Source organism: Arachis stenosperma, chromosome 3, assembly GCF_014773155.1.
Source record: "Arachis stenosperma cultivar V10309 chromosome 3, arast.V10309.gnm1.PFL2, whole genome shotgun sequence".
In the NCBI taxonomy this organism is placed as follows: domain Eukaryota; kingdom Viridiplantae; phylum Streptophyta; class Magnoliopsida; order Fabales; family Fabaceae; genus Arachis; species Arachis stenosperma.
In genome coordinates, this window is record NC_080379.1 from 28,247,557 (window position 1) to 28,270,370 (window position 22,814).

The window sequence follows — 22,814 nt, forward strand, 5'->3', positions numbered from 1 at the left end:
TGAATGGCAAAGAGTTGCTCATCTGGGAAAGTCTCAGAGATCTCAGTAGAAGGGAGGGACGTCCCAGCTACTGGTTCTATTCGGGACAGATGATCAGCTACTTGGTTCTCTGTCCCTTTTCTGTCTCTTATTTCTATATCAAACTCTTGCAGAAGCAACACCCATCTTATAAGCCTGGGTTTTGAATCCTTCTTTGTGACTAAGTATTTAAGAGCAGCATGGTCAGTGTACACAATCACCTTTGATCCCACTAGATAGGATCTAAACTTGTCAATGGCATAGACCACTGCAAGTAATTCTTTTTCTGTGGTTGTGTAATTCTTCTGTGCATCATTTAGAATACGGCTGGCATAATAAATGATGTGCAGAAGCTTGTTATACCTCTGTCCCAACACTGCACCAATGGCATGGTCACTGGCATCACACATTAATTCAAATGGCAATGTCCAATCTGGTGCAGAGATGACTAGTGCTGTGACCAGCTTAGCTTTCAGGGTCTCAAACGCCTGCTGACACTGTGTGTCAAACACAAATGGCGTGTCAGCAGCTAGCAGGTTACTCAAAGGTTTTGCAATTTTCGAAAAATCCTTTATGAACCTTCTGTAGAATCCTGCATGCCCCAGAAAGCTTCTGATTGCCTTAACATTGGCAGGTGGTGGTAATTTTTCAATTACCTCTACCTTTGCCTTATCCACCTCTATTCCCCTGCTTGAAATTTTGTGCCCAAGGACAATTCCTTCAATCACCATAAAGTGACATTTCTCCCAGTTTAAAACCAGGTTAGTCTCTTGGCACCTTTTCAGGACAAGTGCTAGGTGATTAAGACAGGAGCTGAATGAGTCTCCATATACTGAGAAATCATCCATGAAGACTTCCAGAAATTTTTCCACCATATCAGAGAAGATGGATAACATGCATCTCTGAAAGGTTGCAGGAGCATTACACAGACCAAAAGGCATCCTCCTGTAGGCAAACACACCAGAAGGGCAAGTAAATGCTGTTTTCTCTTGGTCCTGAGGATCTACTGTAATTTGGTTGTAACCTGAATAGCCATCCAAAAAGCAGTAATAATCATGACCAGCTAGTCTTTCTAGCATTTGGTCTATGAATGGTAAAGGAAAATGATCCTTTCTGGTGGCTGTATTGAGCCTTCTGTAGTTAATACACATACGCCACCCTGTGACTGTTCTTGTAGGAACCAGATCATTTTTTTCATTATGAACCACTGTCATGCCTCCCTTTTTGGGGACAACTTGGACAGGGCTCACCCAGGGGCTATCAGAAATAGGATAAATAATCCCAGCCTCTAGTAATTTAGTGACCTCTTTCTGCACCACCTCCTTCATGGCTGGATTTAGCCTCCTCTGTTGTTGGACCACTGGTTTGGCATTATCCTCCAACAGGATCTTGTGCATGCATCTAGCTGGGCTAATGCCCTTAAGATCACTTATGGACCACCCAAGAGCTGTCTTGTGTGTCCTTAGCACTTGAATCAGTGCTTCCTCTTCCTGTGGATTCAAAGCAGAGCTTATAATCACTGGAAAAGTGTCACCCTCTCCCAGAAATGCATACTTCAGGGATGGTGGTAGTGGTTTGAGTTCAGGTTTGGGAGGCTTATCCTCCTCCTGAGGAATTTTCGAAAATTCCTTTGTTTCCTGTGGTTCTTCTTGATCAGGTTGAGCATCCTTGAAGATGTCTTCAAGCTCTGATTCTAGGCTTTCAGTTATATTGATCTCTTCCACCAAAGAGTCAATAATGTCAGCGCCCATGCAGTCATTTGGTGTGTCTGGATGCTGCATAGCTTTCACAGCATTCAACTTGAACTCATCCTCATTGACTCTCAGGGTTACTTCCCCTTTTTGTACATCAATGAGAGTTCGTCCAGTTGCTAGGAAAGGTCTTCCTAGAATGAGAGTTGCACTCTTGTGCTCCTCCATTTCCAGCACCACAAAGTCAGTTGGAAAGGCAAATGGCCCAACCTTGACAATCATATCCTCTATTATGCCTGATGGGTGTTTAATGGAGCCATCAGCAAGTTGGAGGCATATCCGGGTTGGTTTGACTTCTCCAATCAACCCAAGCTTTCTGATAGTGGATGCAGGTATTAGATTGATGCTTGCTCCAAGATCACATAGGGCTGTCTTGGTGCAAGCGCCTTCTAATGTGCATGGTATCATAAAGCTTCCTGGATCTTGAAGCTTTTCTGGTAAGCTTTTCAGAATGACTGCACTGCATTCTTCAGTGAGAAATACTTTTTCAGTTTCTCTCCAATCCTTCTTATGACTTAAGATCTCTTTCATGAACTTAGCATAAGAAGGTATTTGCTCAAGTGCCTCTGCAAACGAAATCTTTATTTCAAGAGTCCTTAGATAATCTGCAAAGCGGGCAAATTGCTTATCCTGCTCCGCTTGGCGGAGTTTCTGAGGATAAGGCATCTTGGCTTTATATTCTTCAACCTTAGTTGCTGCAGGCTTATTCCTTACAGAAGTGGTTGAAGAAGCCTTTTTAGAGGGATTACTGTCAGCACTCTCAGGTGTCTGATCCTCCCTTGGCGTCTGAACGCTAGGAATGGGTGAAGATTGGGCGTTAAACGCCAACTTCTCTCCCTTTTCTGGCGTTTGAACGCCAGAACTGGGCAAGGAATGGGCGTTTAACGCCAGCTTTCCTTCCCTTTCTGGCGTTTGAACGCCAAAAGTATTCCTCTCTGGGCTCTTACTGTCCTCAGAGGGATTTTGGGTAGTGGCTTGGTTATCCTCTGTCAATTGTTCCTCATTTGACTTTTTGCTCTTTTGAGTGGTGTTGTTCAGTGTCTTCCCACTCCTCAGTTGAACTGCTTGACACTCTTCTGTTATCTGTTTGGATATCTGCTGTTTTGCTTGATTCAACTGCAGTTCTATGTTCTTGTTAGCAACTTTAGTTTCATGGAGCATCTCTTTAAATTCTGCTAACTGTTTCGTCATCAGGAGCAATTGTTGATTAAGCTCAATCATCTGTTCTTGAGGGCTAGGATCAGTGACTATTGCCATGACTTCCTCTTTTGGAGAGAACTCATTGCTAGAGTATAAATATTGGTTTCTAGCAACAGTGTCTATAAGCTCTTGAGCCTCTTCAATTGTCTTCCTCATGTGTATAGATCCACCAGCTGAGTGGTCTAAAGACATCTGAGCTTTTTCTGTAAGCCCATAATAGAAGATGTCTAACTGTACCCACTCTGAAAACATTTCAGAGGGGCATTTTCTTAGCATACCTCTATACCTCTCCCAGGCATTATAAAGGGATTCATTATCCTCTTGTTTAAAGCCTTGGATGTCCAGCCTTAGCTGTGTCATCCTCTTTGGAGGGTAAAAATGATTCAGGAATTTGTCTGATAATTGTTTCCATGTCTTTATGCTTGCTGTAGGTTGGTTATTCAACCACCTTTTAGCTTGATCTTTTACAGCAAATGGAAACAGTAATAGTCTGTAGACATCCTGATCCACCTCTTTATCATGTACTGTGTCAGCAATTTGTAAGAATTGTGCCAGAAACTCAGTAGGTTTTTCCTGTGGAAGATCGGAATACTGGCAATTTTGCTGCACTATGATAATGAGTTGAGGATTTAGCTCAAAGCTGCTTGCTTTGATGGGAGGTGTACAGATGCTACTCCCATATGCAGCTGTAATGGGGTTGGCATATGACCCCAGAGTCCTTCTCGACTGATCAATCCTACTTAGGTCCATAATGGATAAAGGGAAATAATATGGATTGCAAATAGATAAATTTTGTTTTTTTTTAATTATCCGAAAAAGATAAAATAAAACAAAAGAAAAATAAAATAAAAATTCGAAAATTAAAAGAAAATAAGATCAAAGCAAATTGAAAACTGAATCAATTAGTTAATTAAAAAGATTTTGAGATTAGCAATTAGAAAGATATGATTGAAAAATTTTTATGAAAGAGATTTGATTTTTGAAGAGAGGAAAGAGAAAAACAACAAAATGACACCAAACTTAAAATTTTTAGAAAATCAAACACTAATTTTCGAAAACTTTTAAGGGAAAAACACAAAGAGGACACCAAACTTAGAATTTTTACGGATCAAAAAGGGACTAAGGACATGCAAAATCGAAAATTAAAAGAAAAGCAAAAGCATGCAATTGACACCAAACTTAAAATATGAAACTAGACTCAACTAAAAGACTCTAAACCAACAAAAATAAAACAGTCCTAATCTAAGCAACAAGATAAGCCGTCAGTTGTCCAAACTCAAACAATCCCCGGCAACGGCGCCAAAAACTTGGTGCACGAAATTGCAATCACACTTTTGCAATTCCGCACAACTAACCAGCAAGTGCACTGGGTCGTCCAAGTAATACCTTACGTGAGTAAGGGTCGATCCCACGGAGATTGTCGGCTTGAAGCAAGCTATGGTTATCTTGTAAATCTTAGTCAGGATATCAGAAATTATCAGGATTAATTGTGAAAAGTAAAAGAACATGAAATAAGTACTTGTTTTGCAGTGATAGAGAATAGGTTGAGGTTTTGGAGATGCTCCATCTTCTGAATCTCTGCTTTCCTACTGTCTTCTTCTTCAAGCATGCAAGGCTCCTTCCATGGCAAGCTGTATGCAAGGGTTTCACCGTTGTCAGTGGCTACCTCCCATCCTCTCAGTGGAAATGTTCAACGCACCCTGTCACGGCACGGCTATCCATCTGTCGGTTCTCAATCAGGCCAGAATAGAATCCAGTGATTCTTTTGCGTCTGTCACTAACGCCCCGCCTTCAGGAGTTTGAAGCTCGTCACAGTCATTCAATCATTGAATCCTACTCAGAATACCACAGACAAGGTTTAGACCTTCCAGATTCTCTTGAATGCCGCCATCAGTTCTAGCTTATACCACGAAGATTCTGATTAAAGAATCCAAGAGATATCTACTTAATCTAAGGTAGAACGGAGGTGGTTGTCAGGCACACATTCATAGTTGAGAATGATGATGAGTGTCACGGATCATCACATTCATCCGGTTTAAGAACAAGTAATATCTTAGAATGGAAGCAAGCATGATTGAATGAAAAACAGTAGTAATTGCATTAATCCATCAAGACACAGCAGAGCTCCTCACCCCCAACCATGGGGTTTAGAGACTCATGCCGTGGAAGGTACACAAAGAAACGTGTAAAGTGTCATGAGGTACAGATACAATGTCAAAAGATCCTATTAATAGTGAACTAGTAACCTAGGGTATGCAGAAATGAGTAAATGACGTAAAAATCTACTTCTGGGTCCACTTAGTGTGTGCTTGGGCTGAGCATTGAAGCTTTATGTGTAGAGACCTTTTCTGGAGTTAAACGCCAGCTTTCATGCCAGTTTGGGCGTTTAACTCCAATTTTTATGCCAGTTCCAGCGTTAAACGCTGGAAATTCTGAGGCTGATTTGCAACGCCGGTTTGGGCCATCAAATCTCGGGCAAAGTATGGACTATTATACATTGCTGGAAAACCCAGGATGTCTACTTTCCAATGCCGTTGAGAGCGCGCCAATTGGGCTTCTGTAGCTCCAGAAAATCCACTTCGAGTGCAGGGAGGTCAGAATCCAACAGCATCTGCAGTCCTTTTCAGTCTCTGAATCAGATTTTTGCTCAGGACCCTTAATTTCAGCCAGAAAATACCTGAAATCACAGAAAAACACACAAACTCATAGTAAAGTCCAGAAAAGTGAATTTTAATTAAAAACTAATAAAAATATACTAAAAACTAACTAAATCATACTAAAAACATACTAAAAACAATGTCAAAAAGCGTATAAATTATCCGCTCATCATCGAGCACCATTCATTACATCATCAGGGTTTTGCCCCTTATTAATTATTATGAGTGACTGACGACCTTCCAAGTGAGGTTGATGACCTCCTAATGGATTTGGTGCCTTATAGTTATCTTGGACTACTCCAGTCATATCATTCATATGCTTCGTTACTTGCTCAAACTTAGCATTATTATTTTCTATCATAGGGTTTAAGACAGTTATCATCTGCTGAGTCAATGTATTAACTAAACCATGATGACTTTCTACTATTTATTGTCTAAAACCTGCTAAGAAATCTACAGTGTTAGGCAGAACTATTCCTGACGTTGGTAATTTTCTCGACCTTCCTGAGAACAATGGGCCTTTATGCATTTCAATAGATGTCGAAGGCGTAACGGGGTCGAACAAGGCACCTCCATTTATGTCGATGATCGAATTGGCAAATTAATCTGAGTTCATGTTGCCCCTACATATGGTTGCGTCAACATTAACAATATACTTTGTTGAGATAGTTTTATCGGTCTCAAATAAGAAGGATTGGCCATTGTATATTGATATAAGTACGGGTTGTATCCTTGTACAAAACTTTATGGATTTATTCCACCAATTAGATTTGATTGAACATTTGAATATGCCTCAAAAATAGGTAGATTAGCCAAAGATAAAAAATATTGAGGTGACTCATACATAGGTCAAGTAATCAAATTTACTTCAACTACACTAGGAGAAGCCACTGAATCACATTTGTGTTGTTCATATGCTTAGTAGGACTTCTAGCAAAAATCATAGGCTGTCGATTTAGTGACTTGTGGCTGTGAATATAGTACTATTTCTTCAGAGTCATGGTCTGACCCTTCTGTTGAAGAGGAAGACTAAGATGGCATAGAAATAGATGCGTTTAAACTGCTATAGAGTATAAATTTATTACTTCATAAACACATACACAGCAACCACTTTGAGCAACCAATCTTATCCAAGGTCCCACCGGCCATGCCAATTTGTTTCGCTTGGATTTTACTTTTTTGACCTTGATAGGAGGTGTCAACCAAACTTGCATCAAGATCTCAATTCGAGGAGTAGATACAATTCTCCTTGTGGTTTACTTTTAGGATTTAGAGATCGTGTCCAATAGAAGTGTAAAAACAAATAAATAAATAATTATAAAAAGCAAGAAGTAAGAAAAAATAAGTACAAAAAATAAAGAATTAAAAATTGTAAAACTTGTATTAAAATGTGCAGAAATTGACAAGTGCTTAAATGAAAATGACATAATTTAAATAATAGAAAAAAAATAGAATTGAAAATGACTGAAATAAAAATGGAGCCTCCTGATACTTACATGGACTCATGACTCTTGTTTCCATGCGTGAATGTGACTGAAAATTTTTAGAATGAGTGAGTGTGTGAATGAATGGAAGCTCCCCTAGCTTATTGAAATTAATCCTATTTATAGAGAAAAAATCTTAAACTAATTGATATAACTTTGGACTTCAAATAAACTTATACTTCAAGTAGTCTTGCACTTCAAGCAAACTTGGACTTCAAGTAGTCTTGGACCACTACAAAAAGAAGACAGAATACTGTCGGAATTATCGTCAAATTTAGCGGCACCCTTTACGATTGGATTTAGTGTTGTTTTTGCGTCGGATACAGGCTATATTTAGTTTTCTGAATTGTTTACCGTTGGATTTAATGTTCCAACTATAAATCCGACAGTAAGAAGTGGCGCGAAATAAATCTTTTTGGTGTTAAAAATACTGGAGTTCTATCGTCAGATTTTGCCAATGATAACTCACTTTAGTAAAACACTGCGTTTAAACAATTTTCTGTCGGATATTTTCGCCGGTAATATTGGGATTAACTTCAAACGCGAACCCCTCTCCCTCACTTCTCTGAACTCACTCTCTCTTTTCTCTCTCCTCTCGTGGTCTCTCCATGCCGCTAAAGCTGCCGGCATCGCTGCCATCCACTTGGGACTCCGCTTTCGCTGTTGCCGCTAGACATTCTCGACGCTGGAGTTGTCGGCCACTGCTGGAGCTATTGGGACGTCGCTGCTGTTCGCATCCGTTGTCACTGCCATCAACGATAGTGGCATTGTCGTCGTCACTGCTGTCTCCTATTACATTCAACAGATACCGCCTGCTTGCTAACTATATTCTCCGTCGGACAAAAAAAATTCATGGTATTCTGTTATCGGCGAAGTTTATTCCGTCAGATAGATACTAACACAAAATTCGACGATAACAGGTATACTGTTGGATTTCATTCGATTTTTCGACGGTAAATCCGACGATAATTATAATTTTTCTTGTAGTGGACCTCAAGCAAATTTGGATTCTAAGTAGTCGTAAACCTCAAGTAAATTTGGGTACCAAGTATAAGATAATTTGACCATCAAACTTAATCCATTCTTATTTTCTTCAACCGTAGTGTACTTCATGCATATATGATCTTCGACTTTAACTGTCGAATTTTTTTTATGTCGATCATTTATGCCAAATTTTTTTCACAGCACCAAGATTCAAACATTTCTTCTACTTCTTGTTTTAAATTCATTTGAAGTTTATGTTTAATGCTGTTTCCACTCATAGATTTGGAAAGAACTTGTTTGTAAGATTTTGCTTAGTCAATATATAACACAAAATTCACATTTCTTTTTTATTGCTCACTAAGTTTAATTTTCGACGTTTATAGTCCATAAGTCTCAAGATCGAACTCTCTTAAAAGAAGAGTGAAACTCCGGTGTTTCGATGTAGAATATGTTTGTACTTGAATTTTCTCTCACCACTAGGGTCGAGATTTAGAACAAATATATCTATAAAAAAAACTTAATACAAATTTCATACCTTACTTAAAACAGTACAGAAGGTTACACAAAGCATGTCTATGTACACCCCATCAGCGACGGTTGCACTTAAGAATAGAGAGTAATACTAATTAAATAATTGGATACGTGGCATTATTGGCAATTCCACATAACCCTTCCTTAGCATGTACCTCTCTCTTCATCCTTATGTACCCTTTTTCTCCCCAGTCAGTACCCCATGAATTTTTTACTATCCAATACTTGGTACCATCCTTATCTTTACCATAACCAACTACCGTAGCAGTATGGTCTGGCTCAGTTTCACATATTCCAGTGAAAATCCCACTAGAATAAAATTGAAAATAATACCCACTAGCTTGAAGATAAACCGACACTGGTTGTTTTGCCACAGCTTTGAGGAGTGCCTTTTCGTTATTAGAAGGAACCTTCTCGAACCCTTTTATCTTAGCTACATTATGTATTGTTTCCTTCTCATTAGCCTTACATGGCTTCTCAACTTGTTTGTATGGGTAGTCTGATTCACTTGATATTCCTCCATTCTTTGCAATGAATGTATACGCATCTTCCATATAACCACCATAGCATCCTTCACTGTCGCCTCTTACGCAATCTACTAGTTCTTGCACTGAGAGAGACACTAGTTTACCTGTACTTATTTTGTGGATTCCTTCAACTGCAGCCACAGATGAAAATGCCCACCAACTACCTGTTTACAACAAGAATATTAGCATCACTATTTTATAGTATATAAATATACTAATAACAAAATGTTATCTTATTAAAATAAAAAGACTAATGCAGTAATGCTAGACAATGAACTTTATTGCTAATATTATTAGTGTTGGTGGATGAAATAGTTGGTCCCATCCCTATTTTTTATCAGTTAAACATCTTGTTTATTTTAATTTTAATTTTGATATTATGATAATAAACAAAATTGTACATAATCAATTAATTAAATTTATGTATTTAGATAAATTTTTAAAAAATAAATTAATTATTTTTATTAATATATCAATACATAATTTATTATATATGTAAAATTCTTTTAATTAAATTAAAAATATAAAAATTACATTTATATAATAAATTATATAACTACTTGAATATTAATTAATTTACTCTAAAAACTAATGCATTATAGTTCAAATGGTATAATTTTTTCATACTCACCTAAGTGTACGCACGTGTGTATATATATATATATATATATATATATATATATATATGCCAAATTTTATTGGTCTTTCTATTGCCAAATTATTAGTAGTAGATAAATTTTATGAAATATTTTATATTTTATTAATTAAAATTTTGTTAATGTGCATCATTAAAATTATTATTAGTAAATTTTTTAAAATTTTATTTTAATAAATATAAAATAATTAAAAATTTATTACGTTTTAAACATTTTTAATAAAAAGCTTTTCAATTAATAATCTTAACCTATATAGTATTAGCTAAATCCATTTTATTATCATCATCATTATCCTTATGAGTTTGTGACTCTTAATCGCTTAATACTATAATCTGAGTTGAGTTTATGAAGTAACTATGTCCTATAATAAAATAATCCCCCTTGAACTACACATGATGATTTATTATTATTATTATTATTATTATTATTATTATTATTATTATTATTATTATTATTATTATTATTCTACATACCACATGTGCCTTGGTCCTTGATTGGTGTAACAACTCCACTTTTCCTCCAGTCCACGGTTTCTGGAATGTCAGTTACATTCTCATGCCGAAACGGCGTCGTTTGCCAATGACTCTTCCGAAGGCCATTAAGAGAAGCCTTGAACTCTTCAACGCTTAGGTCCGCAAATCTGTTAACACTAAGCTTGAAACTTTTGTCCCCAGCCCCATTGAAGGACTCAATGAACTCAACATTGTTCTTGAATATTCGGAACCTTCTTTCTTTCTCTTCACCATCCTTATACACTTTTCCATATTCTTCCATCCATTTCTCATGTCTCTCTCTTGTGCATGTAGACTCAAATAGCCTGCGTGACATTGTTACTTGAGAGTTCCATAAAGTGAGAATGAGAAAGAAAAGAATTATTATTTGGTGAAATTGGATAAACGAAGTAGTAGTCATCATCGTTATGATGATTGCACACTAATTTTGTTTTTAAGTGTATGTGTGATTATGTAGAAATGAAAGAAGAAACTTTTATATGCATTGCATCGAAGGCATGCAATAACTTGTATATATGCAATTATTTTGGAGTGGAAATAAAAGACAATTATTTCAATAGGATATATACTGTAGTGCATGAAATAGTGGTCTCCACCACTTCCATCTTTGGATAATATTATATTAGCACTATTGTTCTTTGATGGAAGATTCCTTTTCTATCTAATTGATTTTTTATTTATTAGATATGCAGTGCTGTATGTTGATTATATATATATCATGGTCCCTGCTTTAATTTTATTCGAACCTTATTGGATGAGTTGCTTGCAGTGCAAGTTTCATATCTTTTAAGGATAAAATTTCTAAAGTTTATTTCAAAGATGTAAACCTTATAATACCTTAAATTGTGGAACCTACTTCGAGTCTAATTTTTGTTCCTAGTTTGATTTCAGCTCTCTTTTGTTCTATTTGATCTTCTACATCTTATGTCTTTTTTTTTTTTTTACCAAAACAAAAACGCACTTTATAAAATTATTTTAATTTTAAGAAAAAGATTCATATTATTACTATTATTTTGATAATATTATTTTTGGATAAAATATTATTTTAGTCTCTAACATTTGGATTAATTAAGTCCTAATTGGATCACTAATATTTTAAACATTTTATTTTAACCTTAAAAAATTTCAAATGTCCTATTTCAGTTCTAAAAAAATTCAAACATGTTCAAAATTGTCTCACCGTTAAATTTAACCTGAACAAGTAATATATTGAAGAGTCAATAATATTTGATTTCAGTACATAAGTAAATTCGACTCACCAACATAAAAGTTTTTTCTTTGATTCTAAAACGCTGATGATTGATTAATAGAATTTAGGATTTCTTTTATAAGAAGAAAATCAAGAAGAGAAAGTGTTACAAAAAGATTTTAGTTATACTTTTCTAACACACAAAGATATAACTTAATAATGATGTTATTAATGTTCACGTACGTCACTCATTCCATTAACTATTCGTATTAAATTTAATGGTAGAATAATATTAAATTCATTTAAAATTTTTTAAAACATAAATATGGCTGTTGAGATGTTAGAGACCAAATAATTAGAATTTGATCTAAATGTTAGAAACTAAAATAATATTTTATTCTATTATTTTTTTATAAATTCATACAAAATACAATAAAAAAACATGTATAGGGTAACAATACTATTTTTCTATTAAAATAATATTTAATAAAATTGAGAAAATGAGTTCTATTTAATAAGAAACTAGTTAGTAAAATAATAATTCATATTTTTGGTAGCTAAGAGTTGATGTTACCTAATAATTTTTTTAAGGAAAAGTATAGGTAACAAATAAGATTTTTGAACAATGTGCAAACAATATGAATTAATAGGGTTAAAAAAGTAAATTTAATTAATAACATTAAATTAGAGTGTAATGTATTTTCATTTGATTGGTGGTTGTTTATGTTGTTCAAAATTTTCATTGTCCCCCTAGCACTCCCCTTTTTCTAAATGGAAAAGTTGATGGTATACTCTCTCTGTCGTAGTCCATAATTTTTTTTTTTAACTTTTGGTTGGAGATTTATTTTAAGTTATTCCTGAGTTTTTTTAAATTATTTTAACTTTTAATCAGTATTTGGTTTATATATTTTTTAGATAGAGATATAGAGACATACACATTAAAACTATAGACACAAATTATAATATTAGTGTATTTATGTTATATTTGGTAAAACATTTAACAAGATACAATAAAATTAGAAAAAATCTATATTATTTCTATAATAAATTTTTTTAAAAACAAAAAAATCAGCCACTATTATTGTTACTACTATTCATCATCTTTACTATCACGATTTATCATCATATACAATTCATCACAAATTAATCATAAAAAATTTCACAAAAATTAATAAGAATATTTATTTTTCAAAAGAAAAAAGAAAAATAAAAAGGGAGGAGAAGGCAACAAAAGAATACATCTGTAAAAAGAGAAAAATCGAGGTAAAGAAAGAGGCAACAGTTGCATATCTAAATGAAGGAGGAGACGTAGGCGCCGTAAAGAAGGGGAGAGGCAATAGCTACAAATCTGGATCAGATAAAGAAGGAGACGCAGCGACGATAGCGATATGGACAAGAAGAAGATGCAACGATAATGGCAATTCTAGACGAAGGAAGAGATGCAGCAACAACAGTAGTAGTGATAGAAAAAACAATGATTGAGAGAGAGGTTAGTGGCAAAGAAAAAATGAAGAAGAAGAAAAGAGAATGAGAGCATTTCAATGGATGGAAAAAGAGAAAAAAAAAAAAGAAATTAGGACTAAAGATAAAATTGTTATTTTAAAAATTAATAAAACATAAAAATATAAAAATTTGTGTTTAATTAATTATATTTCTATATTTTAATATTTTAAAAAAATATTAAATACATATATTTTGTGTGTATTTATATACTAACATATTTATAAAAACTTTATATTTCAACAAATAATAAATATATATTAGCATATCCATGTCCTGGGTTTTTAAAATCAAATGTTACCTCATGTATATGTTATTATTTGAGTGACTAACTCTTGTTATTCGAAAGGTTGATTTGTTATAAAAAAAATTATTTAAGAATTATTAAAATTCATTTTTAATTTTTTTAGTTATTACTTCAATTTTTTTAATTTAATAATATATTTTTAATTTTTATATTTAAATATTAATAATTAATTAATAATTAAAATTAATAAATTTTAATAATTTTTTAATATTTTTTAATACAAAATAGTGACGTGGTTTTGTGGTAGTGAGGTGGGCTCCCAGTGTATGTGGCAGTGGGGTGGTGGGTAGCAGAGAAGCGAAACTTTGATGATTCATGGTGGAATAATAGAAGATTTACATCACGTTTGACGTAGGTGTATCTGTGTCCAGGTGATTCATGATCTATTACTTGGATATATATTGAGATTACATATATGAATAATAATTTATGGTGGTTACTCCAATGAAAATTTAATGATTGTCATTATATGAAGATATATCATTTTAATTATTAAAGGATAGATTGTAGGGTTTGATTTTATTTAAAATAAAAATATTATCTTTATTTAAAATATTACAAAATAAATAAGTTATACTTTTTAAATAAAAATCATTATAAAAAGATATTTTTGACATCTTCATAGAAATAGTTGCCATAATTTATTCATCATTTAGTTTTATAATTTTAAGTTTTAACCGACTTTCGCACAAAATAAATTAAAGTAGATCCCAATATCAACCATTCATTAAAAAGGTAATGGCTCAAGCACCATGCTGGTCCTTCCGTCCTTGTGCCATATTAAAGTTCTGTCCACCCTAGTTAATCTATGGAAACAGAAAAGAAAAAGTTTAGTAGATCACTTCACCACAATAAAGCGCTTTTTTCTTTCTTTTAACGAAATTTTTCTGACTAAAAATTAATTTATTTGGATTAAAACTTTATTTAATAATTTAATATTAATTAATAATTTATTACAGACAAAAATGAGTTTTGAATCTCAACATTTATTTAAATAAATTAGTAAAATAATTATTAAAATAATTTAAATCGATTATAAAATTTTAAAAAATATTTAAAAATTATCAAAATTTATTTTTTTAATTAATTTATTATCAATGTTTAAAAATATAAAATAAAATATATTATTAGATTATTAGACTAAAAAAATTAACTTAACAACTAAATTATAATAAAAAGTAATAAATTTTGATAATTTTTTAATATTTTTTTAAATTTTTTTATTCACTTTGACTTTTTGTCTTTTATGTTTTATCACGAGTTCTTGGATAAAGTACTATTTTAGTTTTTAATGGTTGGGCCAAATTTTAATTCGGTCTCTAATATTTTAAATATCTTATTTCTGTCCCAAAAAATTTTAAACTGGTTAAATATAGTTCTACTTTTAAATTTGACACTAATAGTTAATAAAATTAATGACATCAATGTTAATAACGTTACTAGTTAAGTCATATTTTCTTCTGTGTTAGAAAAATATAAGCAAAACCTTCTTATAATACTTATTTTTCTTAAATTTTTTTATACAAAATTCTAAATCCTAACAATCAAGTATCAATGCTTTAAAATAAAATAAAAAATTATATTAATGTTTGTTGGTAGATCGATTTTATTTACATACTGAAATTGAATGTTATTAGCTTTTTAATATGCAAATTTTTTTATGTCAAATTTAATGGTGGAATAATATTAAACTTATTTAATTTTTTTTTGAAATTAAAATAAAACATATAAAAATTTTTTGAATTAAAATAAAACGTTTAAAATGTTAAAGACTAAATTAAAATTGAACATAAATATTGAAACCAAAATAATATTTCTCCCGTAATTTTTTTTTTCCGGGTCATTTGGGCTTTAACTAACCTACGACTATGGTGGGTCAACAATGTTGTGGATGCATAGCATGTATGTTAAGAAAAATAATGTATTTCACAAAAGGAAAAAAAAAGCCGTGTGTTTACCTTTTAGTGTTCACACCTACAAATCTAAAAAGATTCTCCCAAAGTTGTTTTACATGCTTTTTCTATTATTTATTATTTATTATTATTATTGGTCTACTAAAGTAAAAGTGAGTTTGTTAGAAATAGTGTTAATCTGAAGTAGGAGTAGCAATGGAATTACAGATTTTTGCTCTCTTTCATCTGTCTCACCTTACAATAATTTACATAAAATTCATTTCATTCTTATCTACAGGTAGTAAAAAATTAAATCATAATTCGTCCCATTTCTATCTGTCTCTATAATTATTAAAATTTAATAAATTAAATTAAAATTTAAAATTTATATAACCATCATCACATACATAATATAAATTAAAGTAAAAATTTAAATATGATACAATATTATTAATTATTTTATATATATTACACATATTATATATTAAAATTATATATATTATATATACCGAAACGGATATTACTTAAATCCAGTCTTGTTCCGCCCCGCTTCGTCCAAAAATCTGTCTCAATAAAAACCCACTTTGGTGTGGAGTGAGTAATTACTCGCCCGAACAGATAAAGATAGAATAGATAAATACATATTTAAATGGTGTTGTCATTCCTAATCTTAACGCTTGTGGTGGATGCACCCCATGAAATTGAAGCTTTTGTCATTATTGAACATTGATTAGAAAATGAATGAAATAAAGAAAAAAAAATGAATACATGATCAGCATTATTATTTAGAATATAACCAAAATAGATAAATAGATAAATGTTTTTTTATGGAATGAAATCTTACTTCAATATGCTTAGTTTTTAAGTGTAAAACAGAATTTTTTTCTTTTAAAAAATGATTGCACTCAAGTTGTCACAAAACATAGGGATACTATTGACTTGCAATTTGTAATATGCAAGTTGCGTTTTAAACCAAGTCAATTGAGAACAAAAGGAAGTTAAGATATATTTGGTCTCAGCCGTTGACAGAGCAACAACAGTTTGCTTATGGCTTGACCACACATTCAAGGATTTGTCCATGAAAGTAACAACTCCCTGAAATACTGCTTCTATTCATACGATTTTTGCAAAATTTGCATCACAATACCCAACTCATTTTTCTGAAATTGGATCCGCTCTTCCTCCAATTCCTTTATCCAAGAGGGATCTTCAATGATGAATTCATCTGGTTGGTTCTTCAAGAACTTTCATTCTTGATTTTGGTGAGGTGATCCCAGGTTGAGTATGAACATGATCAGTTCCATTGAGATTTTCAGAAATCTCTGTGTCAGGAGGAGGCAAAACAAAATCGTCTCCTAAATTCTGGTCTGCAGAATTATGAACAGCATCTTTTATTGTAGGTTCAGATTTGTCTTTTCCTTGAATTCTATCTGAATTTTGTGCAATCTTAGTTTCTGCATCAATTTTCTCAACAACACTTGAGATGGAGTTAGAATCACAAAAAAATGATATGTATGGACTCCTCAATTATTCTGTGTTCTTTAATGTAAATTCTATAAATTTTACTAGTAGTTGAATATCCAACAAAGACACCTTCATAAGATTTTGAATCAAATTTTCTAATATTATCTTTAGTGTTTAACACAAAATATTTACATCCAAAGTATGAAAATACTTAAGATTGGGTGGTACTCCTTTTCAAAGCTCATATGGTGTTTTCTTTAAAACTTTTCTAACGATGATTTGGTTCAAAATATAGTTTCAATCCAAAAGAATTTTAGAATTTTATTTTCATAACATAGCCCTAGTCATTTCTTGAAGGCCTCTATTTCTCCTTTCAACAACTCTATTTTATTAAGGTATTCTAGGACATGAAAAATTATATGAAATACCGAATTTATCAAAGTGTTGATTTCCAAACTCATTTCCATGATCACTTCTTAAGGAAATAAATTTCAAAAAAAAATTATTTTGGATCTTTTTGCATAGAGTTGAAAAATCAAGAAAGACATCATTCTTATGAGCTAAGAAAAGAATCCATCCAAACTTAGTATAGTCATCAAACACCACTAAGCTATAGTACTTACCACCAAGACTTTGAGTCCTTATAGGACCAAAAAGATCAATATGTAGCATTTTCACTGTTCTTTTGGTTGAGATGTCATCCTTGAGTTTAAAAATTTTTTTAGCTTGTTTATCCAATTGACAATCATCACAAGTGATGTCTTTGTCAAATTTTATTTTAGGAAGACCTCTAACCACATTCTTTTTCACAAGCTTAGAAATTTAAAACATGTTTGCATGTCCAAATTTCTTGTGCCATAACCATTTTTTCAAATTCCACAGAAGTAAAACAAGCTACAGTTTGTTCTTTTTAGTTCCTCTAAGGTTAGTCCATACACATTCTTGCATATTTTAACTTCAAACAAAATTTCACTAGATTTTTCACACACAATCAAGCATTCCAATTTCTTGAGAATAGTCAAACAACATAAATCACACAATTAGCTAATGTCTAGAAGATTGTGTTTCAACCCATCAACTCAAAATTCAACATCAATGAAAGTTAAAAAATTCTTACTAACCTTACCTACGGCCACAAATTTTCATTGTCATCGAAAGTCACAAAGCTTCTATCGTATATATCAAGTTTGATGAAGAAAGTGTACTTTTCGGTGATATGCCTAGAGCATCCCCTATTCAAGTATTACATGTCTTTCTTCTTCTTGGATGCTAAGCAAAACTGCACAAATCTTTTAGATATCTAAACTAATTTAGATCTTTTGAAGTTAGGTATACAAATCTTATGCTAATCTTTGCAACATGCTCACACAAATCTTAGGTATACAAATCTTTTATTCTTAATGCTTTATTGATAAAAGATGTAACCCAGACCAGAGTTATTTGAAGCAGGTTCAGATTTTGAATAAGATGCATTCTTATAAAAATATGATTTTTCAAAGTCCGCATCAATGTGAGATTAATATCCAAGACCAAATTTATCAAAAGATGATTTTATTTTGAAAATGATGCTGTGAATTTCGCAAGTGATTTTTTTTTCAAAAGTTGCATCATTTTTGTTACATATCCTAAACCTGATTTTTCAAATAACGGTCTTTGATTAGCAAGTAATTTGTCCAAGTTGCTTGAACTATGTACAAATTTTGCTAAATCATTATTCAACCTTTTGATCATTTCATTTAATCTTTTATTTTCAGCAACAAGTTCTTGAGAAGGATCAATAATGTGCTTTCTATTGAACTTTTCAATTTCAAATTTCAATAATCTATTTTCTTCAATGAAATCAAAAGCACATTTGGTCTTTTTCACCTTTTCTTTCAAACACTCATTTTTAGCATTCAAAATTTCATTTTCAGATTTACATGTGTTGTATTTATTCAGCAATGTTTCAGAAAGGTGAGTGAGATCATCAATAGTCACATGCAAATCATCAAGAGATAAGTCATAGTAATTTATCTCTTCTTGTTGATCTTCATCAGTTATGAAACATATTTGTGCTCTGTCTTCGGAGGCTTCTTCCTCATCTGAGTCAATCTTAAGATCCTTCCAAGAAACCATAAGTCCTTTTCTTTTTGGTTCCTTTGAGTTGCCACCTCTGCTTCTTCCTTTGAGTTTCATCATCTTTCTAAGTTTTCTAACAAAACATACAAACTTGTAATCTCATAAACAGTCACTAGATTCATCATTCAATGATTCAGTACAAGATTTAAGAGCCACTTCTTTCTCTCTTTTTTTTTTGTATCATCATTATTTTTTTATTTTATATACTAGTAACTTTTCTCTCAACTCATTACAGGTCATTTGACTTTTCACTCTCTTGTCAAGCTTCTCAAGATTTTTTTCACTAGCATCTGTTCAGAATGAGTAATTCCCATAGCATCCAAGCTATTAATAATGGTAAAGAATCTCTCGAACATATCATCAATTGATTCTTCTTCCTTCATAGAGAACATCTCATACTCTTTGCTCAGCATGTCACTTCTGGTTTCTTTTGTGTGGTGCCTGATGTAACGACCCAATTTTCAATATGTCTAGATCATACCGGAAACTGAGCGCTACCAATTTGTCTTCCTAATTATTATCTATTATTTATCATATGAGCCTGATTCGTTGTTAAAAACGTAGTTAATTTGCGAAGTATTATTATTTTTTTTTGTTTGAAAACATTTGGGTTAATAAACGGAATCAGTCATAATCAATTCACAAGTAATAACAAATAAGTTAATTATAACCAACCACACATAAATACATCACGAGTAGCTAGAAACATTCATTTATCCAGCCTTTGTTAGAGTATAGACCGTTAGTTAGAACACCCCTAGATATAGCTAAATAATATCTATATACATATATATATATACAACATCCCAGGTCCTGACCTGTTCAAGAAGTCCCTAAGCTGGCACCCAGGCTAGCCTAGACTCTATACTCGCTTAGTCCCTCTAAACTACTAAAGCGAGGGAAAGTACGTTCTAAGTCTTCAAAACCCAAGTCAGGTGAACGTCACCAAAGGTAGGACATCATCTGCTATTCCTCTGCACGATCAGACATTGCCATAGGACGTCTCTCTGGTACCTCATCAAGTAGCCACACAACGGGAGTTTCGTACACAGGATTTAGGTTAAAGTGCGCATACGAACGGGGTGCAGACATTGGCTGGTCTCATGGTATATACGTATAATCAGAGAACGATATCCACCCTAGACTCAGAAGACTATCTAGAGCAGAATCCTCTTTGCAGATCCATCATCAACGAACTACGGTAAGGTACTCTTACTTCCATCTGAAGGGGAAGGGAGAGAGAAGGGGTAAGAACTGGGGAGTTCTTAGTAGGGTCAGGGTTATTAGTTATGTTCATTTATTTGGGGTCGATTAGCAAACGAATAATAGAACATAGCGAAGCAGTAAACAAAGGACAAAGACAGAAAGAGAAAGTAAAGACAATAGAAAGCAGAACACAAACAAAAGAATACAAGCAAATAAAACATAGAAATAGCATACAAGCAGACAAACACAAAGAATTAGATCACACACAGAAAGGAATGCAACAGAGAATGATGCGCAGATAAGAATGATGCATGTCTAGTCCTAGTACAGGCCATGAGCTCATGTGTCGGTTAGCACCTGCATTCCCGACATTTATCCGGTCACGAGTTCACGATTTCCCGGATACGATTTTCCGTTCAAATAAATGCGCATATAATTATTAGCAGCTCTATTGAGACAGCCTCTGCTTTCTACTCGCAGGAAATATACTCTTGGGAACGGAAAATTGCTGTAGGTATCCTAGTTTCCCTACAGAAGCTCTTGGGTTGCCTCAGGGCAACAGATAAATAAACAAACATCTCTTGGGTTGCATTAAGCAACATATATATATATATATATATTTATATATAATATCTCTTGGGTTGCATTAAGCAACATATATATATAATATCTCTTGGGTTGCATTAAGCAACATATATATATATATATATATATATATATATATATATATATATATATATATATATATATATATATATATATATATATATATATATATATATATATATATATATAGTATACTTTCTCTTAGGTTGCCTCAAGCAACAAGGAACTTCTCAATAAGCCTTCTGCCCTTAGTTTCTTTACCCTGTTCTGATTTCTCTTTTCTCTGTATCTCTTTACTCTGTTTTAATTTCTCTGTTCTCTGTATCTCTTTTCTCTTCTCTGATTACTCTTTTCATCTGTATCTATATTACTCTTTTTCTCTTTAACTCTTTACTTTACTCTGGTTACTCTATTTTCTGTGTTTTTCTACTCTGCTCTGATTTCTCTGCTTAACGTATGTATTTAAAGCTTATGTAAATTTCGGTATGAATAGTTAGCTTGTCCCAAGTATAGGTTCATTAAGTCTATACTGAAACAGTTTAACTTTTCATATTATACCTAACCCTAGTCGCAACTCAAGGACTAACTATGTTGCCCTAGTTCGTTCACTAATGTCTGTCTGTTTTTCTGTCATTAAAACTTTACAGACTTTTTCTTCAATTTTTATCTTTTCTTTAACTTTTATCTTTTCTTTATCTTTTCCTCACTAACATGTTATTACCACTCTCTAAGTGTTTTATGAAGGTAATTATGAGATTCTGCGCTTAAAGTTGTCTTTCTAAAGCTTTTACAGAAAACTGCCTTTTCTGTATTATTTTATTATTTTTATTAAAATATTATTTTTAATTAAATATTATTATTTAATATTTTATTATTATTTATTATTTTATTATTAAATTTTCGAAAATTAACTCACTTTTACTTTTAACCTTTAAAATTCACTTTTTACCACCCGTAACTTTTAATATTTCTACTTTTACCACCCTAACTTTCAGAAATTACAAAATAACCCCTCAAACACCAAAATAATTACTTCCTTGCCCTTTTATGAATCAAAAAGGTGTTCTTCATTGTTCTTCACCACACTCAAAGTGTTCTTCGTGTTCTTCATAAATTCTTCAAATTCTTTCTCTGTTTTTACCTGTTTTTCAATCTTTTCAGCAACCGATTTTTACCAAAATTCATAATAAATTCCCAGCCACTAAAACCCCATCTTTTCTACATGATTTTAACACAAATTGAACCCCAATTTAAGGCCTAGGGTTTCGTTTTCCAGCAGCCCTCAAGAACAACATTCATAGCTTAAATATCATCAAATTTCATCAAATTTTCAACAAACTTTCAACAAGAATCACTCATATAAACAATCAATTTCAAGCACAGCCAAACCATATCATAATTACACAACTCAAACACAATCAATCAAGATTAAATTCATCAAACCCTACCTGGTTTTGCTGCTCCTAATTCAGATAGATTTTCAGGTGGTCCTTAAGCACTTTTTCCTCCTAAATCACATCAGGAACAACTTTAAATCCAAAAACTCTCAACTGACCAAATCTCACTCAGCATGTTAGGAAGAGATATATCACCTTAGAGTTGCTGAAAATTCACGTTTCTTGGCCCTCAAGTCAAGTTAAGCATGATTCCTAAGGAAAAACATCAAGAAAACACATGTTTACATGGTTTTCCTTGAAAACCGAATTGAAGAGGGAGGGAGACAGCCATCTCACCTTATTTCCAGCCTTGATAAGTCACATGGTTATGTAGAGGAAGAAGAGAGGATCATTTTGGTGAAATCGGAATTTTGATTTGAGTTTTAGTTCAGAAGAAATCAAGCTTTGAAGATTAAAGGGTCATGAAAGTTTCTCTCTTTTCTCTCTTCACATTTTCGGCCAAAGGGATTAAATGACCAGCCTTGGAGTGTCTTGGGGGTGTAAGGAGAGTTGTGATTGGTTGGCTTGAAGGTGGATTAAAATAATATTAAAATATCCCAGGTGTATAACTACTAAAACTAGATGTATCGGAACACTTGTAAAAACATCTCTAAAAATTATTTTCTAAGCTACTAGCATAAATGACACTAGTAACATATTTATTATGATAATAGAACATGTATAATGAGGCCTTAGCATTGCTAAAGTCATCAGAGAGTGCTGGTGCTAAGCTGCACCAGTAAACCGCAAACCCGGTTAAACCGATTTTCTATTTT

The 22,814-nt window shown here is 32.6% G+C and overlaps 1 protein-coding gene and 1 long non-coding RNA gene across 2 annotated transcripts; both read right to left on the reverse strand.

Annotated features, from left to right (window-relative positions):
* Positions 1-8,599: 8,599 nt before the first annotated feature.
* On the reverse strand, positions 8,600-10,791 carry LOC130965253 (zingipain-2-like). The gene is made up of 2 exons (XM_057889992.1): positions 10,282-10,791; positions 8,600-9,316 (listed from the first exon to the last, which is right to left on the reverse strand). Exons 1-2 carry the CDS (start codon positions 10,721-10,723, stop codon positions 8,721-8,723), a joined length of 1,038 nt encoding a protein of 345 aa, XP_057745975.1. The 5' UTR covers positions 10,724-10,791; the 3' UTR covers positions 8,600-8,720.
* An 8,988-nt stretch (positions 10,792-19,779) lies between these two features.
* Positions 19,780-22,450, reverse strand: LOC130965255 (uncharacterized). Its single transcript, XR_009081195.1, has 4 exons — positions 22,336-22,450; positions 22,195-22,251; positions 22,051-22,110; positions 19,780-20,012 (listed from the first exon to the last, which is right to left on the reverse strand). It is a non-coding gene; the product is annotated as an uncharacterized LOC130965255 (long non-coding RNA).
* Positions 22,451-22,814: the final 364 nt, after the last annotated feature.

Bases quoted from the DNA above. Each gene is read 5' to 3' on its own strand.
- LOC130965253 (XM_057889992.1), bottom strand. From the start codon at position 10,723: ATGATGACTACTACTTCGTTTATCCAATTTCACCAAATAATAATTCTT. The intron at 9,317-10,281 runs GTATGTAGAATA...TGTTGTAAACAG, and splicing joins CAAGGACCAAGGCACATGTG to GTAGTTGGTGGGCATTTTCA.